Source organism: Solea solea, chromosome 3 (genome assembly GCF_958295425.1).
Source record: "Solea solea chromosome 3, fSolSol10.1, whole genome shotgun sequence".
Taxonomy (NCBI): domain Eukaryota; kingdom Metazoa; phylum Chordata; class Actinopteri; order Pleuronectiformes; family Soleidae; genus Solea; species Solea solea.
The window spans coordinates 13,656,192-13,684,048 of record NC_081136.1 but is presented as its reverse complement, the minus strand read 5'-3'; the positions used below and the strand labels follow the sequence as shown (position 1 = coordinate 13,684,048).

The 27,857-nt window shown below is 42.6% G+C and overlaps 2 protein-coding genes across 2 annotated transcripts; both read right to left on the bottom strand.

Moving 5' to 3' along the window:
• Positions 1–61: 61 nt before the first annotated feature.
• capgb (capping protein (actin filament), gelsolin-like b) lies at positions 62–12,793 on the bottom strand. Its single transcript, XM_058626254.1, has 9 exons — positions 12,643–12,793; positions 6,950–7,143; positions 4,626–4,780; positions 3,863–4,021; positions 3,574–3,723; positions 2,399–2,485; positions 1,509–1,641; positions 557–648; positions 62–384 (listed from the first exon to the last, which is right to left on the bottom strand). Exons 1-9 carry the CDS (start codon positions 12,741–12,743, stop codon positions 319–321), a joined length of 1,137 nt encoding a protein of 378 aa, XP_058482237.1. The 5' UTR covers positions 12,744–12,793; the 3' UTR covers positions 62–318.
• A 2,127-nt stretch (positions 12,794–14,920) lies between these two features.
• polr2a (RNA polymerase II subunit A) lies at positions 14,921–26,319 on the bottom strand. The gene is made up of 29 exons (XM_058623537.1): positions 25,970–26,319; positions 25,087–25,219; positions 24,868–25,004; positions 24,574–24,747; positions 24,195–24,476; positions 23,856–24,017; positions 23,515–23,735; positions 23,278–23,410; positions 23,031–23,155; positions 22,637–22,847; positions 22,334–22,543; positions 22,078–22,246; positions 21,691–21,785; positions 21,397–21,600; positions 21,086–21,308; positions 20,803–20,986; positions 20,518–20,689; positions 20,303–20,408; positions 19,797–20,002; positions 19,410–19,673; positions 19,046–19,253; positions 18,859–18,959; positions 18,668–18,772; positions 18,371–18,553; positions 18,071–18,274; positions 17,720–17,906; positions 17,502–17,615; positions 17,254–17,403; positions 14,921–17,045 (listed from the first exon to the last, which is right to left on the bottom strand). The coding sequence occupies exons 1-29, from the start codon at positions 26,054–26,056 to the stop codon at positions 15,895–15,897; spliced, it is 5,901 nt and encodes a 1,966-aa protein (XP_058479520.1). The 5' UTR covers positions 26,057–26,319; the 3' UTR covers positions 14,921–15,894.
• Positions 26,320–27,857: the final 1,538 nt, after the last annotated feature.

Below are 27,857 nucleotides of genomic sequence, written 5' to 3'. Positions count from 1 at the left end.
AAAGTGTCGGCATGTTTCCAATTACAAATTGAGACACACAAAAAAAACTCAAGCCACCTCCTTTACAAGTAACAAGCAGGTTTATTTTTTTTTCCAAAGGCACCATATCTGTGACACTAGAACAAATGTAAAAAAGAAAAGAAAAGCTAATTCACTTTTTGTACGACTGAGATGTTAGCAGAAGAAACAGGTTTGCATTTATAAAAGTGGCATCACATCTCTGATTCTGGTCCAGAACAATCTACAAACAAATATGTACATGTTCTGTATGAGATGTTCTCAGGTTCTCATCCTCCCCTGGAGTTTGGTCAGAAACGTTCAGTTCCAGTTCCCGAAGAACTGCTTGAAGATGATGGTCTCCTTCCCCTGCGGCAGAATCTCCACCTATGGCACAGAAGCCATCACAGTCAAATGCACAGTAGGTGATAATCCACATCGGCAAATGATTTCTATTTTTAACAAGTTTTATAAACAAGGTTTATAGGCACAGCAGCTGTAGTGATGTTTACACACGACGGTAGAAGTTCAATCGTAGAGGGAAAAACATGAGCAGCACCTGTGTTTTCATCCTGGGATACTTCATTTGTTCGATGAAGTTATCCGCCATCTGTAAGGCCTCGCGCCTCTCCTCAGGGTTCGCTCCTTTACCTGACGATCAGTCGGTGAACAACAGTCATCAATCAATTACTTTCCATACAATAATGATCCAAATGCAGAGTGACTCACAAAAACTCAACAGATTTCAAATTCAAATGATAACATTTGCTGTGGATTTAAAGACTAATTCATTAACAAAGCAATAAAAGATAGAAATATCAAGATAACAAATTAGTAATAAATTATATCTAGAGATAATAATCATACAAAATGAACAAAAACCTTTAATAATTGGTTTTTTAAATGTTTTAAATTTTTAATGCTACCATTTCCTTTTAAATCAAGGTCAACACACCACACTTTATCACTATTTATAATGTATTTTGATATCACTACATAGTTTCATTATTATTGCACTAGTTTTAGTAACATTTGCCTGAATTCTATATAAACATCCATGTTTACCTTCAACTTTTATTCATTTTTAAACTCAAATGTCTCCATATTTGTCGTGGTTTATTTACATTGACCTAATGTCTGTTTATTTATGGATTCAGTGATGCTCTTGTGCTTTTAATTTTGTATTCCTTTTTATTTGGAAAGCACTTTTTTGTTCTGTGTAACCCTTAAAGTGATGTATATGTAAAATGATTGTTGTTATTATTGCAGCATGGATAGTGGATTCATTTATGGACATTTTTATGAAGCCTAAATGATGCAAATGTCATATTCTCAGTCTTGCCTCGCTGTCAAAAACCATCAATCATTATTTTCCACGATGCTCATTAAAATTTCATCCAACCGGACACCAAATATCACCAGCATCCAGCTACTATCACTTTCCTCGGTTTTGCATTTCAGGCAGCAGATGTTTGTTGGGGGTCACAGGGGGTCGGCCGGCGTTTCCTCACCTTTCCACACGAAGATCTTTCCGTTGGCGCCGTTGTCCAGGATGAAGCAGTCGTCGCGGACCAGCAGCTCCCGACTAAACGGGCTCTTCCCCGACACTTTGGTTATGGCCATGGAACCCGTAGCGTCAGACACCTGAGGAGGAAACAGACGTAGGCTCAGAGGGGAAGTGGAACAATTGGTCGGTACGTTTCCGTGCATAGTTAAAGATAGCGTATGTAACATTTCTGCATTCAAATATCTAAAAATGACGAGATGAACGTTAAATATTTTGTTGAGTATTGTACGTACAGTAACGAAAAACATTTCCAACACTCTTTAAATCTATGGAAATCTGGATTTCTAGTCAAGGTAATGACATCATCCACTTTAAGGTCTCCCCTATAAAACATCAAAGTGAGGATGGAAATATTCAACGTCATCAATTGAGAGACCCCTAGTGGCAGATATTACACACTGTTCTGTTTATTTAAGTAAAGCTGTGATTGTACCTGGACTTTAACATTTAATTGGACTACTGGCCTTGTCCCACTACACAAGCACGAGCAGGGGATTGATTCATGTCCCCGTTCACCTTGTTAGTGTTTCTACTAAACAGAGACTTTCTACTGAACATTAATTTGAAAAGTATTAAATTCCTTATTTGAATTCCTTGTCAGTCTAAGAATGCTCTGGTCTGGATTTCACCACATTTCTCTCGCTGTGTTCTCGCTGGACTAACACAATAATTCGGTTTTTTTCTAACGTCATGTAACGTATTAAATGTGGGGCCCCCTGGGTGCCTGCGACCCGCGGCCCATGAACTATCTTCAAACGCTCCTGCACAGGTTTATGTTTGGCTCAATAAATGCATCAGTGCCGTTTTCACAGCTGTGACAACACATGAACTTACCTTGTAGAGTGAGGCAGAGTTGGAAGCGTCCGCTTTGGTGTCCTCCTCTGACGTACTCTCTGCCAGCGCCGGCATCTGACCCAGGACCTGCTCGCCAACACAGAAAACATTAAACCCTTTAACACCGAGCGTATCGAAAAAATTGCATTGCCGCAATTACGCAATGGTGTGTAAACGCCAGGAAACGGTTTCTGAAAGCTGAAAGGGTTGCACGTCAAAGCCAACGTGTGGTTATTACAGTCATTTCACTGGTGCTGTTGCAGAAAGCTGGCGAATCAGCGTCTTTGTCGCCAGAGAAATGGAAACAATTCCTGTACATCATTAAAATGTGTTGGCCTGTTTTTGGACATTGAGACCAAAACTCAAACAAATGTGATTTTAAATGTTTTATACTCCAGATGGACATTTTGAGGGTTAGGTGTCAAAGAGTTCAAAATTATGCGACAAAAAAGTAAAATCTGTTCATTTATTTAATTTTGTAAAAATAGTTATTTTGGTGAACTATAGTCCCTGGAGGCCCATAGAGTGGTGCACGTGGCTAACACCGTTGCCTCACAGCAAGGAGGTTGCTGGTTCACTTCCTGGTCCGGCCATTCTGGATGTTTCTGCATGTTCTCCCTGTGTGTGTGTGTGTGTGTGTGTGGGTGTTCTCTGGTTTCCTCCCATTATGTGTCTAAACATTATTAGACACTCTTAATTGCCCATTAATATGTGAGAGCGTTGTTCGTCCCTAAATTGACTGCAATGGACTGGTGACCTATCCAGGGTGTACCCTATGTCAGCTGGAATTGGCACCAGGATATAGGATATGTAGCATATAGAACATCTCCAGAACATTGTCAGCATCTAAATATGGACGTAGTCTTCCAGTCTCAAATCAACTCCAACCAAGATATACAATTGGTGACTGGTGCCATGAGACGTCACCGGATACCAGCTGTCAGTTACACTGGTGTTCACTTGAATGTTCTAGTTTCTCTAAAGGGGAGCATCATTTACAAAATTGGCTTCATGGTCTATTAATCGAGACCATTAACTCCTCAGGAAAATGTTCACTGACAATAAAGAGAAAAGTAGAAGCTTTTACTACTTCCTTTCTACTTCCTGACCAGAAGACTTAATCCATGTTTATATTACTTTGACAAAATATTAGGTCTTGTGATGTCTGTATTAACCTTGAGCATCTCTTCAGGCTCCTCCCCCTCATTGGCGTCCACAATTTTGGCTTTGCCGTGTCTGTCCGTGTCCCGGATCAGCGAGGCGATCTCGCGCACTTTCTGCTTCTCGAAGATGTTGGCTTGAGATCCGATCCACGACACGATGGTCTGCAGAGCAGAGATGCAGCATTGGGAGCCGACACTTTACTTTCAGTTGATTAAAATGCCCCCATCACACAAAGCACATGTTGTGATGTCACATAATTATGATATGATGTCATGTCGGGTTAAACGTGAGTGTCATCACCTGTCCGAGGTCCAGGATGAAGCAGTCTCCCTTGTTGAAGCTGTTCCAGGACATCTCCACCTCCTTGGCACGGATGTTGCGTTTCCCTTTGATCTGGTACAACCTGTGCACCGTCCCTGAGCCCTGAGACCTCCTGAAGCCTGACTCTACACCTCCATCCTGAAAGAGAGAGAGAGAGAGAGAGAGAGATGGGGGAGGCATAATCATGTAAGAGTCTGTTTTTGTTTTATAGTTTTATCACATTTCTTAGGTTTAGCGTCCGCACAAAGAGAGAGGCACTTTGGCACAGAGGCTGTAGTATGCAGGGTGCTGTGACATGATAAACAATAAAACAATAATAAAAACACTTCATATAAAAAGAGAGATAAGCCAAATTTCAATTAAATTTCTTATAAATTAAACTTTGACGCATGCATGATTCTCTAATCTTGCACTTTTTAGACCCACTCGTAGGGGGACTGGACCTCAGTCCCAGAATGTAAACAGTGTCCGCCATCTTTGCTAATAGTTACGCTAACAGGAGCAAGTGTCACTGGTGGACACGTAACAAAGAAAAGAATGAAGATATTTCTCGACTCAGGGGAAACTGAGGTTGGGAAGCACAATTTTTCAAAAAAAATTCAAATATTCTAGTAACACAAAGCTAAATGCAAATCGGTGAAGTATTCCTATAATTGCAATGTCACTGTGCCCTTGTAGTTTAAAGCATAATGTTTGCTCATCATATTTCAATTATCTCAAATTCCAGACCTGTGTTGCTCACCTTGTAGCTGACACCTCTGGGGAAGAGCACCATGAAATCCGGGGACTCGTAGCCCTGAACCTCCCTGTGCTGGACGGGGTCACCGCCCAGGAAGTTGTCCAGCTGAGTGGCCAGCATGGCACACACCACCTGCTCGTCCCGAGAAGACTTCTCACCTGAAGCAGAGAGAAGTTTGTCAGAGGGGAACGACGAAATACCAAGTAAAGCCTTTTTCCACACAGTTGCACTGTTGCAGAGAGGAAGTGTTCACATACAACATTTGGACATATTTGTTTCTATACACGACTAAAATGCTTTTATTATGAAGCCATGGATACGTGTGTTGACTTTCAGCTTCAATTCAAAGGCTTAAAAGGTGTTATTGTGTTAACCACTTAAAATGTTTAGCACTTTTGAGCATTTGAATATGGAGGACTGTGCATTTAAATGGCTGGGATTTAAAAATAGTCAAAGCAATAATTAAGTTAAACCCGCTGAATGACAGCTGATGGTCTGCACTTAAATGACATCATGATTGCTTTCCTTCAAATCTAGTGTGCTTGTGTAGAGTGACAGCGATCATACAATTGTTTTACCGTACAAATAATATTAATTGAACTGGTTGTACTTATACTCAAAGACTCAAAGTCACACAAGCTTTTCAGTCAACATTGACAAGACAAAATATTTATTTAAAACAAAACAAACTAGGGCTGCAATGAGTCCTTTTTTGCCAACTACTTCGGTAATTGATTAATCATTTAAAGTGTTTTTTTTTTGTTTTTTTAAAAATACATGAGACAAACTTTGCAGCTTCCTAAATGAGAATATTTTCTTAAAGCTGGATCATTCTAGTTTGTGGATCAACAAGACATTTGAGAACGTCATCATTCCAAGGTTTGGAGAAACACCAACACAATCTGCATTTCTCAACATTTTCTGGCGCCTCAGTAAAACAAGCCCTGTGCCTGAAGTACATGCTGCATAAAAAGCTCATGCTACGCCTGCCAAAAACATACATTTTTTATTTTAAATTGATGATACACATATGCAAACATAACGTATAAACCCAATTAAATATCACACACTGGACTTTTTTGGACAAAACTGAGAGCGCTGAGTGAGAGTAACAGGTCATGCGGACACAGAGCAATAAACACAGAGGTGATTAATAGTAAATGAGTGGAGGAAGGGTCAGAGATGCTTGTTTGAGTAGAGAGAGTCCTCTTCAAGTTGTGACAATCCGCTTTGTGTTACCTTGTGTTACCTAACCAAATACAGCCACATTTGAGTACTGCAACAGTCCTCCTGCACTTTTAATGAGCTCTGCTCCAGAGCCCGTCCCTGTTTCCCCTCGGGACCTCTCTCCTTCTTTCTCTCTCTCTCATCATCCACTCATCCCTCTCCTGTGTTGTGTCTCATGTGTCATCACCATGACTGAGAAGGTTTATTAGCCTCTCGACCGCAGCACTGTGTCAGGGTTAGGTGTGTAGTAAGCACGTGACAATGGGTAAACAGTGAAACAGAAACAAGAGACGCGTCTCTCTACGCTCAGTTAAAGGTCCAGTGTGTGACAGAAACTGGACACACAACCCTTTACGTAACAGTGTGTTTGTGTAGAATGTATAACTGCTTTAAAATCAACTGTTTCATAGCTTTAAGGCATGATATCTGAAGTGCGACACACTCTTTTTGCACACCAGGGGGCGCTGTAATTAAGTAAGTAACTGAGGAGCAAGAAAAGGTAAAACAAAAAATCACTAGTACAAACTGACACATTTTTTATGTCAAAGCAAAGCGCCAGGATGGACACCAAATTCAAAATGGCCGACTTCCTGTTAAGTTGAGGCCATGGTCCCAATTTACTTTTTTGTTCGTCTTGGGCTATTACAAGTTGCCACCAAGTTTCGTGAAATGCGGTACAACTTAATGCATATTTGTAGTAGCCCTAATATTAAAACACTTTTATTTCTCACCTTGATCTCTAAATAAGTGGTTTTAAGTTATAAGGAGCCACTGCAGAGCGGCTGAAGAGCCACATGCGGCGCTAGAGCCGTAGGTTGCAGACCCCTGACCTATACAAACATACTTACAGGTAGTATGTTCGATTTCTGCCAATAAACCCATCTTAATGTTACACACCGGAGCTTTAATTAAATATCAGTGGTGTGACATTACTGATGCTGAGAGCGGATGCGACACACCCAGACACACTGGAGGCTGCATCATGTTTGTGTGTGTTTATTAATTAAAGTCAGCATCTCAATGGATCACATGACTTCCGTTTGGCCCCAGACAAGATGGAAACCACGGTCCAATGTCCACGTGTGTCTCCAGGCTCTCACCTATCCACATGTAGATGTCGGCTCCCTGCTCGCCGCGGTTCTCCAGCACCAGGTAGGAGTCCCCGTTATAGAAGGAGCCCACCTCTGAGGCATCCAGCGGCACGGCCTTCATCTTCTCCACCCTCCACACTTGGAGGCCCTGCTCCCGGACCTCTGGGCCGAACTGGCCTGGAGCAGCCTGGAATGGGAGCATTCTGCAAGGAGAGAGCAGAACAATTAGACTGTTGTGACAAAAGGAAAGAAGAAGTTGGCTGAAACAGGAAGTGTAAATAGTGTGTGTCTCTCTTCTTGGGAAAAGATACCTCATACCTAGGTTTTTGGTTTGTGAAAGCAGAAGTCAAATCCACAAAGCTCTGACGAATACAGGAAGTCCTACGTGGACAAGTGTCTATTTTACTACTTCTTACTTAAAACTGCAGGGTGTAACCTTTAGATTCAAACCAATGCCAAAGGAGTTGGCAAGTGCTTATGAAGCCTATCAGCTACACATGACTCTCTTTGGGTCTGGGTGTCCCGGCAACATTGATTTATATCATGACAGACGGAGACAAGAACAACATGTGCTAGTAAAGCTAGACGGCTACAAACGGGTAGGAGTGACGGACACAAAGACACAAAGCGTGACATGAAAAGTTCAGCAGTTCTCTGACAGTGTAATCCTGGCTTTTCCTCAGATAACCTATAACTTAGTTTCTCACTGGAGTTGGCTGTGGGTGCGGTAAAAACACAGACAGAGAGAGCTTTGTTGAAAACCCGACACTCAACATTACCCCAGCACCTTTCATTATATCACTCCCGCTTCTTAGACGTAACATTACAGAGCACATTATGATCAACATGAATGACAACAGAATGAAACGTTTGACCACTAGTGAAACCATTTAAATGTTCTCAACTGACCAGAGAATTAAAACTACCAACATAACAACATCAAAAACGCAAATGTTTAGCTTTAAATCTAAACTTCAATGTCTTGTCTGTGTTATCGTTGTAAAGACCACGGCCTGCATTACATCACTTAATGCAACACAACACCAAGCAGGGCCACAGGAACACAACTATACACTCATGTCATTGCACAAAACCAGGTGTGGCTAGAAACACATGCTGGATCATGTCACAGGTGAGAATGAGTCACTTTAATGTACTCTTTTCTCTCTCTCTCTCTCTCTCTGTCTCACACATTTTTTCCACACAAGGAGGAAAGAAAACAATCTGTACAAACACACCATGGTTTGTTTGATTTTTTTATGTCCCCAATTCTGTCCCACGCTTATCACCGCTTCATAAACACTTAAATAAAGAAAAAGAAACAAATAATGGAAGTCAAAAAAGAGTACACCATGTATACATGTTTGGTTTGCCAGAGGAAAACAGAGATAAGCTGTTATTGACACTTTCCAGTAAAAACACATCACAAACCGACAGCATCGGGCACCACACCCTCTAAAATGAGCATACAACTGAGTTAACAACTCTCTGTTACAGTGACAAATAAAATCTTCACATTATGAGTTTCCTTACATGGGCATTATCCACCTGGATAATTAAGGGATTTTTTTATGGACGAGCTTTGAGAGATGAGTCTGTTTTATCAACATGAGTTACTGGTATTTAGGAAAAGCAGCCGCTAATCAAGTTTCTTTATTTTTTAGGTTTAACCAGATTACGATTTAGTCAGGAAACGGTGAAAAGTATCTCAGTTTTTTTCAAAGAACAGTCAAAAAAACAAAGATTGTGGGTTTGTTTCTGTATAAATGACAAAACAATGAAACACTCAACATGTTTGAGGATGTATTTTGTGCTCGTTGAAAATTTTTCTTATCAACTCAGTGGAGGTGTGAGCATCTGTATCATGTGTCGCCATCTTGTCTTCCTGTAGAGCAGTGGTGTCAAACCGGCGGCCCGCGGGCCACAGCTGCCAGTGAGGTGACAATTATTGCTTTTTTAAATGTATTACACTCAACATTAAATGACATATATTTAAGCTGTTATATCAATAAATAGGTTTTTATTGTTAAGTATATGTAATTTTATATCAAAACAAGCTCTTTTACTTTGAAATTCTGTCTCATATCATCATGAATATCTTATATTGCCCACCCCACTACTAAACAGTTGTTTTTTTCCACTTTATTTTCTCTAGACTGGCCTTGTCTTGACCAGATTAGAAGCTCATTGGCCCTCAGGTCATTTGAGTTTGACTCCACTGCTGTAGAGGATCACACTGGAAATAAGGTCATCTATAACGTTTGTGTGTTTATCCTCGACATCTTAAAATAATGTGGTACTGTGTTTCTATATATTTTTTTTTTTATCATGTCAAATAAATCAAATCAAAATCCATGTATGTTGACCAATAGCACAAAACTTACACTTTATGTTTTATGTTATCTAATAGGAATAACTATCATCAAAAGCTTCTGTATGTAAGTGGAATGGCCTCAGATGTTAGTGATTAGAGGAACTACAACAGAGGTCAGTCAGCCAGTCATCATCTACCGCTTTATCCTCCACCAGAGGGTCGCGGGGGGTGCTGTGCCAATCTCAGCTACATCGGGCGATAGGCGGGGTACACCCTGGACAGTTCGCCAGTCCATCGCAGGGCCACACACAGATAGAGACAAACAACCATTCACTCTCACACTCACTCCTATGGTCAATTTGGAGTGTCCAATTTACCTATCCCCACATTGCATGTTTTTGGACTGTGGGAGGAAGCCGGAGTACCCGGAGAGAACCCACGCACACACGGGGAGAACATGCAAACTCCATGCAGAAAGGCCCTTGTTCCAACCGGGGCAAGGCGAGAGTGCTAACCACTACACCACCGTGTGGCCCTTACAACAGAGGTGTCAAACTCAATAACAGAGGGGGCCGAAATTAAAAACGGTGTCCAAGTCGAGTGTCTGATGAGGTCAAATAACCATTTCATTGTCCCTTTCCATCTGTCTTGCCTGGTTTTCTCCTCAGTAGAACAGCACAAACTGCCCTGTCTTAGCCAATAATGTGCTGTAGGACTCTGCTGACCCCCCCCCCCCCCCCGACCCCCCTGTCTGGTTCCAGCTCTGTGTTTTCAAAGTCCACATTTAATCTGTGCATTTAATTTACTGGCAAGGTAACTTGGTACTTATAAGTGAGTCAGTGGGAAATAAAAGCTGGAAAGACGTAGCATATTATCTCACAGGCCCAATACAATTGCACGGTGGGCCGGATTTGGCCCGCGGGCCTTGAGGTTGACACCTGTGAACTACAACATTGTCATCCACAGAGGAGGGATCATGAAAAGTGGTCAAAAGCCCCAGAACACCGTAGCAAAGGCGCTCTTTAGTTAAGTAGTTGTCTCTTTGAGGAGAAAAGCTTTGTGCTGTTATGTCAACTCAAATATTATGCTGTCAAACTAAACATTGACTTAACAGGGTGGAGCATTTACAAAGCATCCTGAGACAACAATCACATTTAAAGAACATTTTTCCGTTACTATGGTAAGACGTATAACAAGAAGCTATAAGAATGTGCAATATTGTATCCTTTATATTCTTTTTTTCAGCACAACCCATAGGCAAACTGATGATTTTTTTTACTATATAAACACGCCTGAGCAAAAAACGACTAAAATGTTTAAAAATCGGATTGAATTTGGGAAATTTGGAAATGCATCACATTTCAAAGTTTGCTTGGCTCGTTTTTATGAACAGAAATTTTGACTCTTGCACAATTATCACTACACCTGCTTTTATTTTTTATTTTTATTTTTAAATATGCAATATAAAATGAATCATACTTTTGACACAACAACACATAAGAAGACGAAAAAATGCATGTTGTAAAGCCTGAAGATGTGACGTATAAACCCCCCCCCCCCCCAGGACGTCCATAGAAGAGTTGTGTATTATTCAGAGATATGTGGCACATGAGCAATAAAGGTTAATAACTTTGCAGCTCACTGCCACACTCTCACCAGGCAACATCCGTCATGATCAAGCGACACTAGAGGATTATAGTGATTATCATCATCTGTCAACAACAATCAACCATGTAAGACACTGCAGATAACTCTTATAATAGCTGTTCAAATGACTCAAGCAGCAGGAAACAATGTGGTTGCTCATACAGGATGGCAGCAGCAGCTCCAAGCCTCAAACCAGATAGAGTGGTGGAGCAGAGTGAGCAGAAACAGTAAAGGGGGAGAGGAGCTGAAGAAACAATAGAAACGGGGCCAGAGGCAACACAGGCAGTTATGGTTTCGATGCTTGTTCAGCTCCTTCAAGAGTAAATAAGGAGGCAGAGGAGATAAAGCCCTGGTCCACTTAACTGTATGATCTCCTGTGGTACCTGCGGCATGTTGTCTGACTCCAGCTCCATTCTGCCTGTCCACTGGAGTGTGAGTGTTTGTGGTCGAAAGGAATCAAGAGGTTTGTCCAGGAGAAGTGTATGTGCTCACCTGGCCTGGTTGGCTTATATATGCAGCAGGTAACTGGAGCCTGCATGGTGAAAGCCTACCTGCAGCCTGGGGATACAACGCTGCATGTAACTTGTGTTTGTGTGTGTGTGTGTCCTCTTTAGGACCTTTTCTGGCATAAACACTGACCTTGTCAGGACCAGTAGTCCTCATGGAGACCAAAACCTGGTCCCAATAAGGCAACACCTCATGTCTGAGGAAGTGGTTAAGTTTAAGGAGGAGATTTTCGTTGTGGTTCGGTTAACATTAAGGTTAGGCATTTACGCAGACACTTTGCTTTGGCTGTTCAAATGAATGGAAAGACAGTGTCCTAAGAAGAATAGCTGCGTGTGTGTGTGTGTGTGTGTGTGTGTGTGTGTGTGTGTGTGTGTGTGTGTGTGTGTGTGTGTGTGTGTGGAGGGGTAGAGTCGGGTTCCTTGTTCCTGGATTAGGCTAAATACCAATCAGATAATTACTGGGAGGGCAGGCTGTTGGTGACGCTGGGTAATTATGGGACAGCTGGGACACTTCACAGATGGAACAGTGGACAGACAGAGTGAGATGGGACAGACACACAGGCGGACAGGGAGCAGACAGAAAGAGAGACAGTGGACGGACAGAGACGGATGGATAGAGAGAGCAAAATAGAGACAAAGATGGACAGAGAGTCAGAGATGGAGACAGCGAGAGAAAGAGAGAGAGAGTGAAAGACAGACAGTGGTTGGACAGAGAGAGCAAAATAGAGACAGAGACAAAGATGGACAGAATGGACAAACAGACAATTAAGCTTTTACAGATATTTATAATAAACTGTGTTACTGTTATCTCCTGTAGAAAGCCTGAGAAAAAAACCCCACCCTTAGCGTGAGGCAGTTGTGACACAGCTGTAAATTAAGACTAGGAGTCATGGTAGGAAGTGAGACAAGGATGGAGGAGGAAAGGAAATGAAAGGTTATTTGAGGTTTTCCCTTCTGATAAGAGAAAATTGCAGCAGAGAATAAAGTGCAAAAAGAATAGAATAGAAACGGAAAGATGGACGTTGGACAAAGCACAGAAACTCAAAAATAAACCTTTGTTGTTCCACTGTGGGATTCCTGAGCTGATTCCTCAGGAATGTGATGAGCAGACGTGAACGAGTGGGAGAAAAGGGTAAAAGTAAGAAAAGAAATATAAAAAGTGGACTGAATATAAGACGACAGTATAGAGCAAAGAGTGCAAGTTTAAAAAAAAAAGATTTGATCTCTAGACTTACCTTAAAAAATGAGTCAGCAGTGGAACACGTCTGAGCAGAGAGAAGCCAGGGAACCAGTCATGCAAGGAGAAACACGTCTCTCTTCTCTCTCTTATATACATACACACGAGACATTTCCTGCTTCTGTCTGTGGTCGTCGTAGCCCGACCCCCTCCCTCAAACACAAAGAGCTGTAACCTGATTGAATCAGGACTTTAAGTGAAGGTAGAACTCATGTTTAAAGGTCCAGTGTGTAAAACTGAGGTGAATTTATCCTTATTTTGCAGAAAGTTGCAAAACAGGACTGTCAGTGTCGCTGCTCAGACCCTCCGGAACTCCCTCCCTCTGGCTTTTCACCAACTCTTTTAAATCTACGTTGAGGCGACACTTGTGGGTTTTTGCCACCTGACTGCTTTTGTTTGGTGTTTTTGTTTCTGCTTTGTTTTTCTTCTACTGTTGTGCTACTATGTTACAATCCCCTGATGGTATGAGATGTGGTTTTGTCTTTCCACCCGAATGAGCCTATTAAACCAAGGAGTTGATCATTGATTTGAGGAGGAACCGTTCTGATCCTGCTGCATGCTCTATACATGGAGGAAATGTTGAAATCGTAGAGTCATACAAGTATTTAGGTACAATATTTGACTCCAGACTCAAGTTTGACAAAAACACAGAGTCTATGGTTAAACGGGGCCTTGCCTCCCCGAGGAAGACAAACAGATTTGCAAATTCCTTTATTCCTTCGGCCATCAGGCTTTTAAATGTGGCTGACAGCTAAAAACTGACTTGAGTCAATGTGTATGTTTATTTTTTAACATCTATAACTTCCACTGCACATGCCCACCTGCGGTACTGAGTAGTTGCTGTATGTGTTGTTGTTTGTTGTACGTTTATGTGACTGAGGCTGCAAACTGAATTGCCCTGCGGGGATAAATAAAGCTGTTGAATTTGAATTTGAATTTGAATTATATGTATATAAGGAGACGACTCAGCTATGTGTGAATGGCAAAAAAACAAACTGTTGTGTAAAGCAGCTTTTAAGGAATACTTCACCGATTTGCATTTAGCTTTGCGTTACTAGAATAGGGGTAGTATTTTTGAAAAATTGTGCTTCCCAACCTCAGTTTCCCCTGAGTTGAGAAATATCTTCATTCTTTTTTTTGTTATGTGCCCACCAGTGATGCTAATCTTTGCTCACAGTTACGCTAACAGGACCAAGTGTCACTGGTCCTTTAAGTGGTCATCAAGACTAGATAAATACAAATCATTTACCATGACCAAAAGGCTTTTTTAATGCTTCCTTTGTTTTATTCTTTAACTGAAAGCAATTATTCACGAATACAAACATAACTGTGGGTAGTATATTTAATAACTGTAAATAAAAATTCTTGCACACTAGACCTTTACCTTTAAAATTCTTTTTTTTCTTTGTTTTTGAACATGTCCTTTCATCAACCACGCTTGTATCCGTGACTCACTTCAAAGTTGACAAATATCACCATGGCAACTGTCCCCAACACACTTATTAATAATACGTCTCGTTCCCTGGTTGAACATGTGTGGGAGAAACCAACCTGTGACTCGTCATTTCCACTGGTGAAGGATCTTCTGGGTGAGACCATGTTTCATCTCCACACGGGTGTGTTCTAACTCAAAGAAATGGAGCGTTTCCCATGTTAAGTACATACAGTTTCATGTTCTTTACATGCACACAACTGTAAACCTTGTATTTGTTTTAATTTGACTTATCTTACTAATATTTACATTAACTGGTAATGTAAAAAAAGTAAATGACAGTAAATGACTTATTTTCCTCTCTCTTCTTGTCTGTGGTGGTAGTTTGAGAATGAGCCTGATTTCGAGGTGAACTTCCTGGTGTTGAGCAGGCGAGTTCACAGTGACGTCAGAGCGCCCCCAAGAGGACGGAGCGTGGGATAGTCTAGAATCATCAGGTAACTAGCTTTTTTCTAGAGTTAATTTAATGTTATTTATTGCTATATCTATATATATATATATATATATATATATATATATATATATATATGTTTTTACACTGTATGTACAAAAAGTAATGGGAATGTTGTATTCATTTATGTGAATTTGTCATCAAATATGAAACATTTAATGTTAAGGTGCTAAAAGAGTTTAAAAATTCAAGAACTCAGTTGCTTGTGATGAGACCATTAATAATGCCTCAACTATACAATATCATTTTCTGTTTGCCAAATGCTATAACATTTAATATGTTTATGATATCTCAAACAGCAGTTGCCAGGTGATAAAACAGCAAAGACAGACACATGTTGTAAAAGTTTTATTCTTTATTCAAAGTCAAAAAAACTAAAAGAACAACGATACAGAGAATGAGAATGAAACTGCGTAAATGATCAAATGGAACAAGCAGGGAAAGGGAAAAAATGTTTCCATTGTCATCAAGCATACAGATGCTTCCCTACCAGTCAAACTGGGTCAAGTCATGTGAGAAAGCAGCCATATTAAGAACAAAGTTCACACTAATGTAGTGGGTAAGGTTTTTTTTTTTGTTTTTTTTGTTTTGTTTTTTTTAATAGAGAAGCCAAAAGTGCTGTTTCTTTGGACAATCTCTGCTTAAAAGAAAATGAGCCGTTTCACGGGACAAAGGTTGCCCTCTAGTGTCTCGAGGAGTGAAAACACCAAACTGAGCACTGAATATTTCGTCCTTCGCCTTTTAACTGAAATGACGCCACAACCTGGTGACAGCATGCACCATTTTGTACAACTGTTAGTGAAAAGAGCAGTTGACATAGTGGCAAACAAAAAAAAAAAAACAGACTGGTGGGGAAAACAGGGAGGAGGTGAAGAAAAATTAAAGTCCTCCCCCCTTCATCCAGTTCATGAACATGATCCTCCTGCAAACAGGTTTACAAAGTCACCAAACGCAAACAAGAGAACCCCCCTCCAAAAAAAATTAAATTCTTAAATTTTCTTTATTTATATTCACACAGAATAGTTGTTAACTTTCTTAAATAAACTGAATAGTCCAAATAAACCTGTGTACATGTCAACTATTAGAAATGGGACGCAGATTAGCAACAAGTAGGAGGGGGTTTGAAAAGACAGAAGTCCCAAAGTGGAGATTTCTCCCAAGAAAAAAAAAAAAAAAAAAAAATAGTACAATGGGACTCCTGTGGATAAAAACACCACCACCTCCAGCAGGTTAAAGGTGCTGTCCTTCAGGTGACCACAATGAGGTGATGGGGGTTCCTTCAGGCACCTCTCCTTCTCCGTGGCTCCTCAGTTGTTCTCTTCATCACTGTCATCGGGGCTGATGGCTGGGCTGTATGTCGGGGAGGTGGGGCTGTATCCGGGGGAAGTGGGGCTGTACGTGGAGCCTTTAGGACTAGTTGGCGAGTATGTGGGAGACGTGGGTGAATACTTGGGTGAGGTCGGGGAGTAAGTCGGGGAGGTGGGGGAGTACTTGGGGCTGGTAGGTGTGTAGGTCGGGGAGGTCGGGGAGTAAGTCGGGGAGGTGGGGCTGTATTTTGGCGTTGTTGGGGAGTAAGTGGGAGAAGTAGGGGAGTACTTGGGCGATGTTGGGGAGTACTTCGGAGAAGTAGGGGAATACTTGGGAGATGTGGGAGTGTACTCTGGGGAGCTGGGGCTGTATGAGGGTGAAGTCGGGGTGTATTTGGGGGAGGTGGGGGAGTAGGATGGAGAGCTGGGGCTGTAAGAGGGTGAGCTGGGTGTGTAGGTGGGGGATTGTGGGGTGAAGCGTGGACTGGAAGGGGAGTAGGATGGAGAGGTTGGGGAATATGATGGAGAGGTGGGAGAGTAGTTGGGGCTGGTCGGGGTGTAGTTGGGAGAGGTTGGGGAGTAAGAGGGCGATGTTGGGGAATAAGAGGGGGAGGTGGGGGAGTAACTGGGAGAGGTGGGAGTGTAGTTTGGCGAGGTGGGGCTGTAGCTTGGACTCGTCGGCGAGTAGGAAGGAGATGTGGGGGAGTATGAGGGGGAGGTGGGGGAGTAAGAGGGAGATGTGGGAGAATAGGAAGGTGAAGTGGGCGAGTAAGAAGGCGAGGTGGGAGAGTAGCTGGGCGACGTCGGGCTGTAGCTCGGCGACGTCGGGCTGTAGCTCGGCGAGGTTGGAGAGTAGGACGGAGAGGTGGGGGAGTAAGATGGAGACGTAGGGGAGTAGGATGGGGATGTGGGCGAATAAGAGGGGGATGTGGGCGAATAAGACGGAGAAGTTGGGGAGTAGCTTGGTGAGGTGGGAGAGTAGGAAGGAGATGTTGGGCTGTAGTTGGGGCTGGTGGGGGAGTACGAGGGAGAGGTCGGGGAGTAGGAGGGGGATGTGGGGGAGTAGCCCGGGCTCTGAGGGGTGTAGCCTCCAGGGGAGCGTGGCTCGTAGGCTGGGGAGGTCGGTGAGTAGTTGGGTGACATGGCTCCACCTAAAGATAAAAACAGACAAATTTTAAGTTGAGGAAAAAAAGACTAGATCCACCGTTGGGCCACGGTTATTACTTTATCTTTGCTTTACATGTTGCAGTGCAGTATATAGTGTATATGCTGATTTATTTCTCCATGAATTCCCTAATATATTGTCACAGGTGTTACAATTTTGATGTTTGAACAAATAAACTTTCTCCACTGTCTAACCTGGAGATGGGATGTATGGACTGGCCGGTCCTGGAGATCCTGGAGACCCAGGAGTCGGAGACCAGGCTGGGGAGTAGCCTGGAGAGAAGCCACTTGCATCTGATGCTGCACTGGGAGAGAAACCTGCTGCCCCAGGGGTCATGCCGCTTCCTGAAGAAAAGAAGAAAAGAAAAGAAAAAGAGTCCATGAATGAAAACAGGAAAAGCAACAAAAGGAGATGAGCCATGTAGATCTGGACATTAACTCACCAACACTGGGAGACCAGGCACCGTAGGCTGGTGTCGCTCCTGTGTTCCATGGTGTCATGGCAGGCGACATACCACTCATGGGGCTCGGCACTGTGCCAAAGAACATTCCAGTGGCTGCAAACAGGAAAGAAACAGAACATGAGTATCAAAGCTCTTGCATAATACCTACAATACATGTCATGTAAACACTTTTTAACTAAACAAATCTCTCCACTTACGTCCAGCCACGCTGATGCCAGGTATGTTTGTAGGAATCTCCATGCCGTATTTACACTTCTCAGCATCTAGGAGCAAATCAAAGCAGCCTGTACCAGCCGGGGCGAGCTGGCCGAGCATGATGTTCTCCGACACACCTTTCATGGGGTCACTTTCTCCATGGGATGATGCCTCCATCAATACATCCACCTTGAGACAAGAATGCAAAAAAATAACATAGGATTGAAGTAGGGAATTTCATCATTTGATCTACAAACTGATCTTGATCTATTAGAATTTTTTTTCCCAGTTTTTCACAATTTAACAGTGTCAAATGAGTTTCTGTTGAAACTATTCACTAAGTATCTTCTCACCGTCTCCTCAAAGGAACACTTCATCAGTGGCCCTGTGTCTTGACGGTTGATGCCGTGACGCGTGATGGCCATCAAGTGGCCGCGGCACGTCATGGTGTCACAGAGCAGAGCCAAGTGACGGTAGTTGACGTAGGAACCGTCAAAGGAGATGACGTGGTACAACTCCCTCTCCAGAGCCTTTCGCACAGCCTCGATTCCCAAGACCTGTGAAAACGGAAATCAGTGGAAGGGACAGAGTAAAAATCAAGGACATTTTTCAAGTCATTCTATTACGGAGACATAACCAGTTAGCGTCTGTACCGTGAAGATCTCCACAATGTCGTTGGAGGTGGTTCTGACGGGATCCACGTCCTTCTCGCTGAGCACTCTCATGAGACTCACTCCATCTGTCTCGAGGATCCACTCCTGCAGGGCCTTGAACTCACCATCTTCTGTGATTATGATCTTTTTCTTATTGTCAGTCTGGGGCAAGTGCATGTACACCTGAGGGAAAGGAGGTTCACTGTTACAGACGAGAACTAATATGCGAGTATGAGATAAATGTATGTATATATAGATGATTCAGAAGGTAAATTATGTCACTCTATACTCCATTACCTTGCTGATCTGCTCAATGCCTTGTAGGGTCATGTCTGTCAGCATGTTGGACTCGATGCACCTCAAGAACACATCGTCATCCATTTTGTCTACCACCTCCTCATCCTAGACGAGAAAAATACAGTTCTGTGTGATTCATCACGCAACAGTGAATTTGTAGTATCTTTGTTAAAAGTATCCTCACGACTCACCTCTTGGAACTTGTTCTCGTCGCTGTTCATGATTCTGATTCGCAAAACGAGCTTTTCCGCATTGTCGTCGTTGAAGATACAGTTCAGATCATCTCCAAAACCTATACAGGGAAGGAATAAAGGGGACATTAGGTAAGGAAAGAGCGTCACTTCTCTCAGAGTACAAAGTAGGAGCATAATAGCCCACCTGCGTTGATCTTCTCCGCAATCTGCTCCATGGTCAGCTTGCGGTCAGTCATGTGTTTGCGGTCCAGCTCAATGCGCAGCAGCCAAGGGGAAATGCGTGTCACATCAAAGTCAGGCATCTCGTAGTACACATTCACCCACTCCTGGTCCTCGGCCACCACAGTGTTCTGAGGGTTGGGGTCGTAATAGATGGCAGTGTTGGCAGTCACCTGAGGAGAAAAAAGACACATTTTTAGCTTTTGTAAATTAGAAGGAAACCCTTCAGTTTTCACGACAGATACATGAAATGCTCACTTGTTTTTCTTTGGCAATGTAAAAAAAAAAAAATAACACACAATGAGAACAGTACAGTAACTTTCTCTTACCTTTCGCAGTGTGGTGTGCTCTAGTCGACAGAGGATGTCCTTGGCCCTCTCAGCGTCACGTGCTGCCTGACCCAGCAGGAAGACGGTAAGTGAAGGGGTCTTGGGCCTCTTGGAGATGTTGATCAACTCCTTTAGACGTGGCACACCAAGTGTTACGTTCTTGGCCGACACACCGGCGTAGTGGAAAGTGTTTAGAGTCATTTGAGTGGCTGGCTCTCCCAGCGACTGGGCAGCCAGAGCTCCAACCATTTCACCTGGGTGGGCCTGATGGAGGTGAGGAAATTTGATTAATATAAAAAAAACAGCTTATCTCCATAATATCATGTGAAAATGCCCCAGAGACAACCGACAGCTCTAAAATGCCAAAAACGAATTTGCTCAACTTACAATGGACTGGTTGAACTTGGTCTCGATCTCTCCCAGCAGCCAGTCGAAAGCCTCAGTTGAAAGGCGGAACTCCTCCGTCATGCGCTTGGAGCAGAGTGTGGAGCGCAGGTGGATGTTGAACAGCAGAGTGGCATTCTGCTGGGCCTGTTTGCTCAGTGGGTCCTCCCCATTCACAATCACCAGCTTTTTACTCAACTCATGAACCCCTGCAGAGCCAAATACACATCACAGAGGTTCCGGTCAATGCTGCAGTTAAGACAGCATCTGCGTTTGGTTTTTTTCCCCTGCAGACATTCTATTTTTTCCCCCCAAATATAACAAATGGCACTAAAGAGATTTACACTCTGAACAACATAACTTCTCAAGCTCTATTTCTATACTGTCAGCTGACAACATAGTTCACCAAATCCTCTAACTAAAAATATGAAGTAATGACTTTGCTTAATGCATTGAAGGTCAGTGGCGGGTGATGTAGAATATATTTCACCTACAATGTCTGTACTTACCCTCGACTACTCTTAGTGGATTCAGGTCTGTTGGGGTCCGAATGTTGATGCGAAAGATCTTCTGGGCGTTCCAGATCATTCTGGCCAGGTTGCAAGGCAGCACAACCTAAAAAAAAACAAAACCCGAAAAACAATTATTTATCAGAATTTTTTGATTGTTCATGTGGCGGAGCAACTGCTATTTCACAGAGGCGTGCATGGATCTGATCGCTCACCTTACTGTCTCCAGTGGGGAAAATAGTTCGAAGGGTGTCCCTGTCCTCTTTCATCCTATCAAACTCCCTCTCCAAAACGCCCTGTACATGAGCGTTGGTCTGCACATCTTTAACCACGTCTTCTTGCAGGATCCGCCTCAGTGCGCGCTCATTTGTGCAATCAAATCGGAATCTGCACAGAGTAGACGACGTACAACAGACGTTAGGGTTCTAGCAAGTCTAACATCTTAAACTTTCATTTCCTACTTTAATATACACAAGCATAGGAATGTGTGTGTCACTCACTTCTTCTCAAAAGCCTTGTGTGAGGGTTTGACTGTAGCCAGATTTTGAAACTCCACGTTCTCTCCCGCCAGGCCGTCCTCACCGTAGCGCAGCTGAACCACCTGGTTGATGGAGTTGCGCACTGTGCCATCGTACTTCACCATTACAGACTCCATAGATTTGATGAGACGACGCTGGATGTAACCTGTTGAGGCAAGACAGAGTTTCCACGTTAAACAAATGGTCATTAAACGGCTTTGTATGGGAACAAAAGCTCCCTTGACACTCGGATGCTTTGACTCACCAGTCTCGGCAGTCTTGACGGCCGTATCAATCAGACCCTCTCTGCCTCCCATGGCGTGAAAGAAGAACTCTGTTGGTGTCAAGCCGGCCAGGTAGGAGTTCTCCACAAAGCCTCTACTCTCAGGACCGTAGTCATCTTTGATGAAGTGGGGCAGTGTGCGGTGTTTGAAGCCAAAGGGAATTCTTTTACCCTCCACGTTCTGTTGCCCCACCACAGCAATAACCTGTATGAGGATAGATCGATGGTCACCAAAAAGGTAAAATCTACAATTGTCTTCCTGATGAAAGTGTGTACATTTATCAGACTCTTACCTGTGAAATGTTAATCTTTGAACCCTTGGAACCAGCGACCACCATGGACTTGAAGTTGTTGTACTCCGAGAGAGACTTCTGGGCGGACGATCCCGTTTTGTCACGGGCGTCGTTGAGGATACGATTCACCTGGTTCTCAAAGGTCTGTCTCAGTGTGTTACCAGGGGTCGGCTCTAGCTCATTGTTGTGGGCTTTCTCAATGACCTGGGAGGTGGAGGGCAAAAGTAAACTAAATGTTCTGTACTAAAGTTCCCATGAAAACCAGGTACAGCTGTTTCAATGATTTGCGTTTACCTCTATCACATCCTGCTTGGCTTTCTTGATGGTGTTCTGAATGTCGAGGTATGTTTTGGCATCAGCGATGGAGTCACCAATACCAATGGAATGACCTGAATGGGTTGTGAATAAAAAAGAAAATAGGCCAAATAACGACAATTAATATAAACGGTTTGCCGCAAAAACAATTATTGTTTAACGTTTATCATTTAATACAACAATAATATCAAGTATGATCTACAATATTCCTGGGAATTATTGTTGATTTAAGTTTAAATTGGAAATAACAAAATGACTATATTAATAAGTAAAAAAAAAACAAAAAAACAATGTAATCTAGGCATATTGTCTTCTTTTTGGTTCAGTGAAAATACATAAAAAGTTATTTCATCTCTTTTGTTTTACCCTCGATGAGCAGCCAGTTGTTGACCACAGTCTGAATGTTGGAGTAGAAGAGTCTGGTGATGTCATGACCCATCTCCAGGTAGGAAATGTGGACGAGGGAGCCGGCTGACGTTCCAAGAGACTTCTTACACAGGATGCCCATGATCAACTCACCATTTTCCACTATCACCTATGTGAATGAGATAAATGTGAGTTTCCTTGCATTGTAAACCACTTCTATTAGTTGAACTACACTTAATTAATCAGGGTTTTGCACCTTGGTATCCCCAGGTGAGATGTGTTTGTATGGACCGCTGTCCTCGTCGTCAGGGTGAGTGCTGTGAGTGCGGATGACATTGATGTGTCCGGGAATGATGAGACTGAAGATCTGCTTGCCTGTCCACAGAGGACGGGGTTTGAGAATGGCCGGTTGAGGCATTTTCCCGTCCCAGGTGGACAAGAACATGAGGAGATTCATGACTTCACCCTGTCGGAGCAAAATGTACAGTAAGTAAAAAAACATTCTGACAACACTACATATTCATGGGGTTATTGTCTGAGATGCCAACAATCCCCTTACCCTCTCTAAGAAGACGTCTCTCTTTGTGAATTTGCGTACAGCGGTGAGAGTGTCCTGCACAATACCCATGACGGGTCTGTTGGACTGGGGCGTAACAATCATACGTGGCACCATGGCCAGCTCCTGAATCTCTGCCCTGGTCTCCAGGGACTGAGGCAGGTGAAGGTTCATCTCATCCCCATCAAAGTCAGCATTGTATGGGGTGGTGACACTGAAGGAAGAAAAGAGAATAGGATGTTAGAGATGATGCCTCTTTTTTTTTGCACATGGATTATAGCCGTTTCTGTTGAACCAATCAAACTTACATAAAACGTATGGAATATTCTAAAGCGTGCACTCAAGTGCTAAATAAATTACTTCTGTGACAAGCAAGTGAGGTCTGGTCATGTGATACCTGAGATTAAGTCGAAATGTGGACCAGGGCAGAATCCGAACCCTGTGCCCCATCATAGACATTTTATGTAGTGTGGGTTGCCGGTTGAAGATAACAATGTCACCGTCACACATGTGCCTTTCCACCTAAAAAGAGAAAATACATTTTAAGATTGAAATAAAATATTTCACATCTTTGTGTAACAAGGGGCATTTCCTTGTAATATTATACACATGCGTTAATATACATCTTTTTTGTTTAATCTTGCCTTGTAGCCAATCTGCAGGTGAAGGTCACTGGGTTTGGGGTGGAAGCGGAGATCAATTCTGTCTCCATTGTCGCGTATGATGTATTTGGCTCCTGGGTACTGGCTGTTGCCTCTTCGCACCAGCTCTTGCAGTCTAAAAGAAGCCATGGGAATGAATTAGCTGGCATCAAATTAAACTTGATGAAATACAAGTTTGTGCACATTGAATGAAATTTAGCCTGGTAACTTCTGGAGCACCTGTCAATGTTAAATGGTGTGACGATTTCTGGGAAGGTCATATTAGCTGCGATGGATCGTGGCACGCCCACTTGATCGATTTGCAGGTTGGGGTCTGGGGTGATGACAGTTCGGGCGGAGAAGTCCACACGCTTGCCCATGAGGTTACCTCGAACTCGCCCCTCCTTTCCTTTTAAGCGTTGCTTTAAGGATTTGAGAGGACGGCCAGATTTTTGCATTGCCTAAATGAAAGAAATACATGAATTAATAACCACCATAAAAACATTGTGCAAATTTGTGAAACGGAAATTTACTACAGCCACTGAGATTGATATGTAAGGCACTGCGAAGTGCTCACATACCCTTGGCAGGCCTGGCAATTCATTGTCCACCATTGTGGCGACGTGAAACTGAAGCAACTTGACGTCCTCAGCTATTACATGAGCTGCTGCACCACTCTGCTCGTTTCTTCTCAGCTGGTTGTTGATTTTAACAATATCGGCCAGCTTGTGGGTGAGGTCATCCTTTAAAACAGAAGTCAGTTGTTATTCTACAGCTTAGCTCTCACTCTAACACAGCATAGAAAAGCACACCAGAATAAAAACATTCAGATTGAGTTTTATTTCTAACCTTTATTAAACCAGAAGAGTCATACTGAGATTAAAAATCTATCTTTTACATGAGAGTTGTGAGCCTCTTACCTGGTTGCGAGCAGATCCTTGCATTACTACAGCAGGCCTCACAGCCAGTGGAGGCACGGGCAACACAGTCACAATCATCCATTCGGGCCGGGCAAACTTGGGGTCCATGCCCAGGATGACATCCTCTTCATCTGAGATGCGCTTAAAGATCTCATGTACGCGCTCAGGACTCAGCAGGATTTTTTTCTCCTGTGAATCCTCATTAACGTGCTTCCATTCTGCGTACAGCTCCAAGCCAGAGCGTCTGATGCGTGGCTGGTAGCGCCCACAGCCACCGTGACCCTGTATTGGTCACAAAAAGTTGAGGTAAGATGGGAGAGTACACAGCCAGGAGATGTTGACAACAGATACGCACATAATTATGACAACAACCAAATACCTTCTCCTTGGTGAGGTCCTCCTCATTCTCCTGCTGTTCCACTCCAAATTTGTTATCCATTTCCTCCCCACCTTCACATATATTTTTTCCTTTGCACAGCTCATAGACGTGTGTCAACCGCTTTCTGGGCTGCCCTTTAGATTTTATCAAGATGTCTTTGATTTTTGGATTGTTCTTCAAATAAAAAAAAAATGAATTAGAGTGCAAATACATTACAAGCCAAACTTAAATTGAAATTAGACCTTAACATTAAAACATATCATGTGGAATTAACACGGTGGTGAATATACTTACTGAATCCACTAATAGCTTGGAACAGAAGAAGCAGACACATCGGAGAACCTTCATTATCTTCGTAATAAAGCAAACGTGGAAAACTGGCTTTGCCAGTTCTATGTGCCCAAAGTGACCTGGACATTCTGTCATGTTGCCTGGGGGAACAAACATGTAACTTACACAGAGTCAAGAAATCAACAGTCAACAATCAATAACATAATTTATCAGGAAATATACCTGCACATGTCTGACATCGTCCAGTTCTTTCAATGACACCCTGTCTTGGGTCCATGAGGCCACCAAGTTTAGGACGTCCTCCTTCTGTTGTTTCGGGGTATTTAATCCCCCCTTCTGTGACAGACATCCGTTTCTAGGGAGATGAACGGCAAACATTTACGCAATTTGATACTTCAGAAAAGTTATTGTTTACCATCAGTGTTAGAATATGAATGACCAAACATATTTTTTTCATTCCTTTCCCATATAGAAATATAAAATATTGAGTGGTGAAAAACTGTATTACCACAAGTGTTGCATCAGTGTTACATATAGCGTTAACAGTAAATAAATATGTTGATAAATCAGTTTGTCTAGTGATTGCATGTGAAAACATAATCTGAAGAGTTATTTTTCTGTATCCTTTATTCCTACAAGACACACAACGCTCAATCAAAAATCATGCATATCCGTTTATTTTTTAACCTTTTATTGTTTAAATTTCGGGTGAAAAAAACCTAACCGTTGTTACAATGCGGTCAGAGGTAAAACACTTTAGTCCACAACAAATAGCTACAAAATAAACACTATTGCTTTTACTGATGGGCCTAAAAGTTACACTGCATGAATACAAAGGGGGTTTAATTCATGTGATAGCTTTGATCCTTTTTAATAATGTAGTGCTTTAAGTTTTTTCGAACTTCCTGCTACATGCTAATTAGCACAAGCTCCACTAGCCGGATAAAGCTAGCTAGGCTAGGCTAACAGCAACAGGAAGCATCTTCGTTGTAAACAGAACCATGTACATGTTTAATCTACAAGATAAGTAAAGTAATTGTTAAAAGCAAAGTGTGCATGATGTGTCAGATATTTCACAAAAAAGATCCCCATAAAGAAAACCTACAAGCTCATCTGGGCTGAGGACGCCGAATTGAACTCTCTTGATCAGGCGCAATGGGCATGCGCTGTCGCCGGAGGGCGGTCCGTGCATCCTGTCTATTCAAAGAGACGCGTCCTTCCTCGGCACGCCGCTTTGTGAGCAGGAACAGCCTTTAACTCGGCACCTCGGCTCTGGTCAGGCCGCCAACGGTGACCGGATAGTCTCCGAAGGCGATATCCCAGGGACCTCAGCTGTCGCTTGCCTTTATAACGTAATTAATTGTACTTTGATCCTGACTTCGCTAGCTACCGACTGCCCCCCTCCCTTTTTCTGGTCTAGACTCTGGAGCGCTCTTAGCGCTTCTGAACGTTAAGCTCCTCAACGCTTGTTTATATAGACTGAGTGTTACTACGGGGTTTCACACTCAAAAGGACAGGGACAGAGTCTTTGTGGGGCGGGACATAGGTCTGCGTAGTAAAACGCCCATTGGCTGTTTAATGCAGTTACGTAAACAAGTCCTTTTATCACGCGTACAACCAATAAAATTCCGTGTTGTATTTCGTCAACGAATCAGAAATGAAGGCGGGCGTTGATCCGTTCCTAACTCATCCCTATTGGCTTTGTTAAAACAGTGTAGGCTGTGCCATTGTAAATTTGCATACTAAATATGAATATTAAATTGCAATGCTCCCTATTCGCCCATCTTCTCATTCATATTGAGTAGAAGATAATAATTCTCCAATGGGTACGAAGAATTTAGCCTTCTTAGAATAATTTCACCGAAACCCTCCCCTTTTCCGATGTTTTCCGAACACTGCCGATGTTGAATTCTTCCCAGAGAGCAAAAATAAAAAAAATCTCTGTTGTCTCGTTCGTCTCGCTCTGGATCAGCCTGGGCTCTAAGAAAAGTGGCTCAGGGCTGAGGCCTGTAAAAGACCGTTTATGAAACTGGAAAATTGTCGAAATACATGACATTTTCGTCTCAAAAACACTGTATTACGGATTATTTTTCGACCTATGATAGGGGCACGTCGACGATCCGCTTTTTTAACTTGTGGAATTTTGGATCTCTGGGACTTTTGTTGCAAGCCTCGGACTCACCCGCGCACGATGTCCGACCAGAGGACTGGATTTTCTGCACGGCCTGTAGGAAAGTATGGGAGAAGCCTGGAGTGTTCTTTTCTCGCGTGTTTTCAGATGTTTTGACTATTTTTTTTTACTAATATTTGTCATGCTGAGTATTTGTCTGACTGTATTATTCGCGGTTTTTTACGTTTTCGTTATTTTCCTTTTAAGAGTGAAATTTTGTTACAGGCCACGTTTTAAAACCAACCACAAACGCCGTCGTTTTGGCGGTGAAGTAATATTTTGTCTGCTTTCTGTTTCAATTGTCTTCTTAAATGCAGTTAATGCAGACTGTGAAGATACGTGGTAGCAACGACCCAGTCTGTAATTAATTTAAGTCCAATGTTGGTATTTATGTTTCGTAGAAGTGTTGCTGGTTAGCTTTAAAGGCAGACTTCTTCGTCGTCGACGGCATGATCTTCGTTGTTGTCTCTCTGCCATTATGCCAAGTATTGTGTATAATTAATTAAGATTTTGTTATGTGTGTGTTTTTTTGGTAAAATGTCCATATGCTCGTGTGTACCCAGTCCAGTAAGTCAGACCTACGAACGAACGGGTTGTCCATTAACGTAATGGACAAATCGTTCGTTTCTTACCAGTTAACTATTAGCTAATTAAATCCGTCGTTATGTAAGCCACACTCTATGGTCGTGTTTAAACGTAAGTATGTGTGTATTTATTTTACAGTGATAATGGAAGTAGTTTCCGTGTTTTGACTCGTTTAGAATAAATAAATGCTATCTCTGCTAGCATAAAGCTGCTAGGTCTCCATTAGCGTCCAACATGG

Bases quoted from the DNA above. Each gene is read 5' to 3' on its own strand.
- capgb (XM_058626254.1), bottom strand. From the start codon at position 12,743: ATGTATATAAGAGAGAGAAGAGAGACGTGTTTCTCCTTGCATGACTGG. The intron at 3,724-3,862 runs GTGATGACACTC...TCTGCTCTGCAG, and splicing joins TCATCCTGGACCTCGGACAG to ACCATCGTGTCGTGGATCGG. The intron at 385-556 runs GTGCTGCTCATG...TCTGTGCCATAG, and splicing joins ATCCCAGGATGAAAACACAG to GTGGAGATTCTGCCGCAGGG.
- polr2a (XM_058623537.1), bottom strand. From the start codon at position 26,056: ATGCACGGACCGCCCTCCGGCGACAGCGCATGCCCATTGCGCCTGATC. The intron at 25,005-25,086 runs GTATATTTCCTG...TTGTTCCCCCAG, and splicing joins ACGATGTCAGACATGTGCAG to GCAACATGACAGAATGTCCA. The intron at 19,674-19,796 runs GTAAGTTGAGCA...CACCTCCATCAG, and splicing joins CCAAGTTCAACCAGTCCATT to GCCCACCCAGGTGAAATGGT.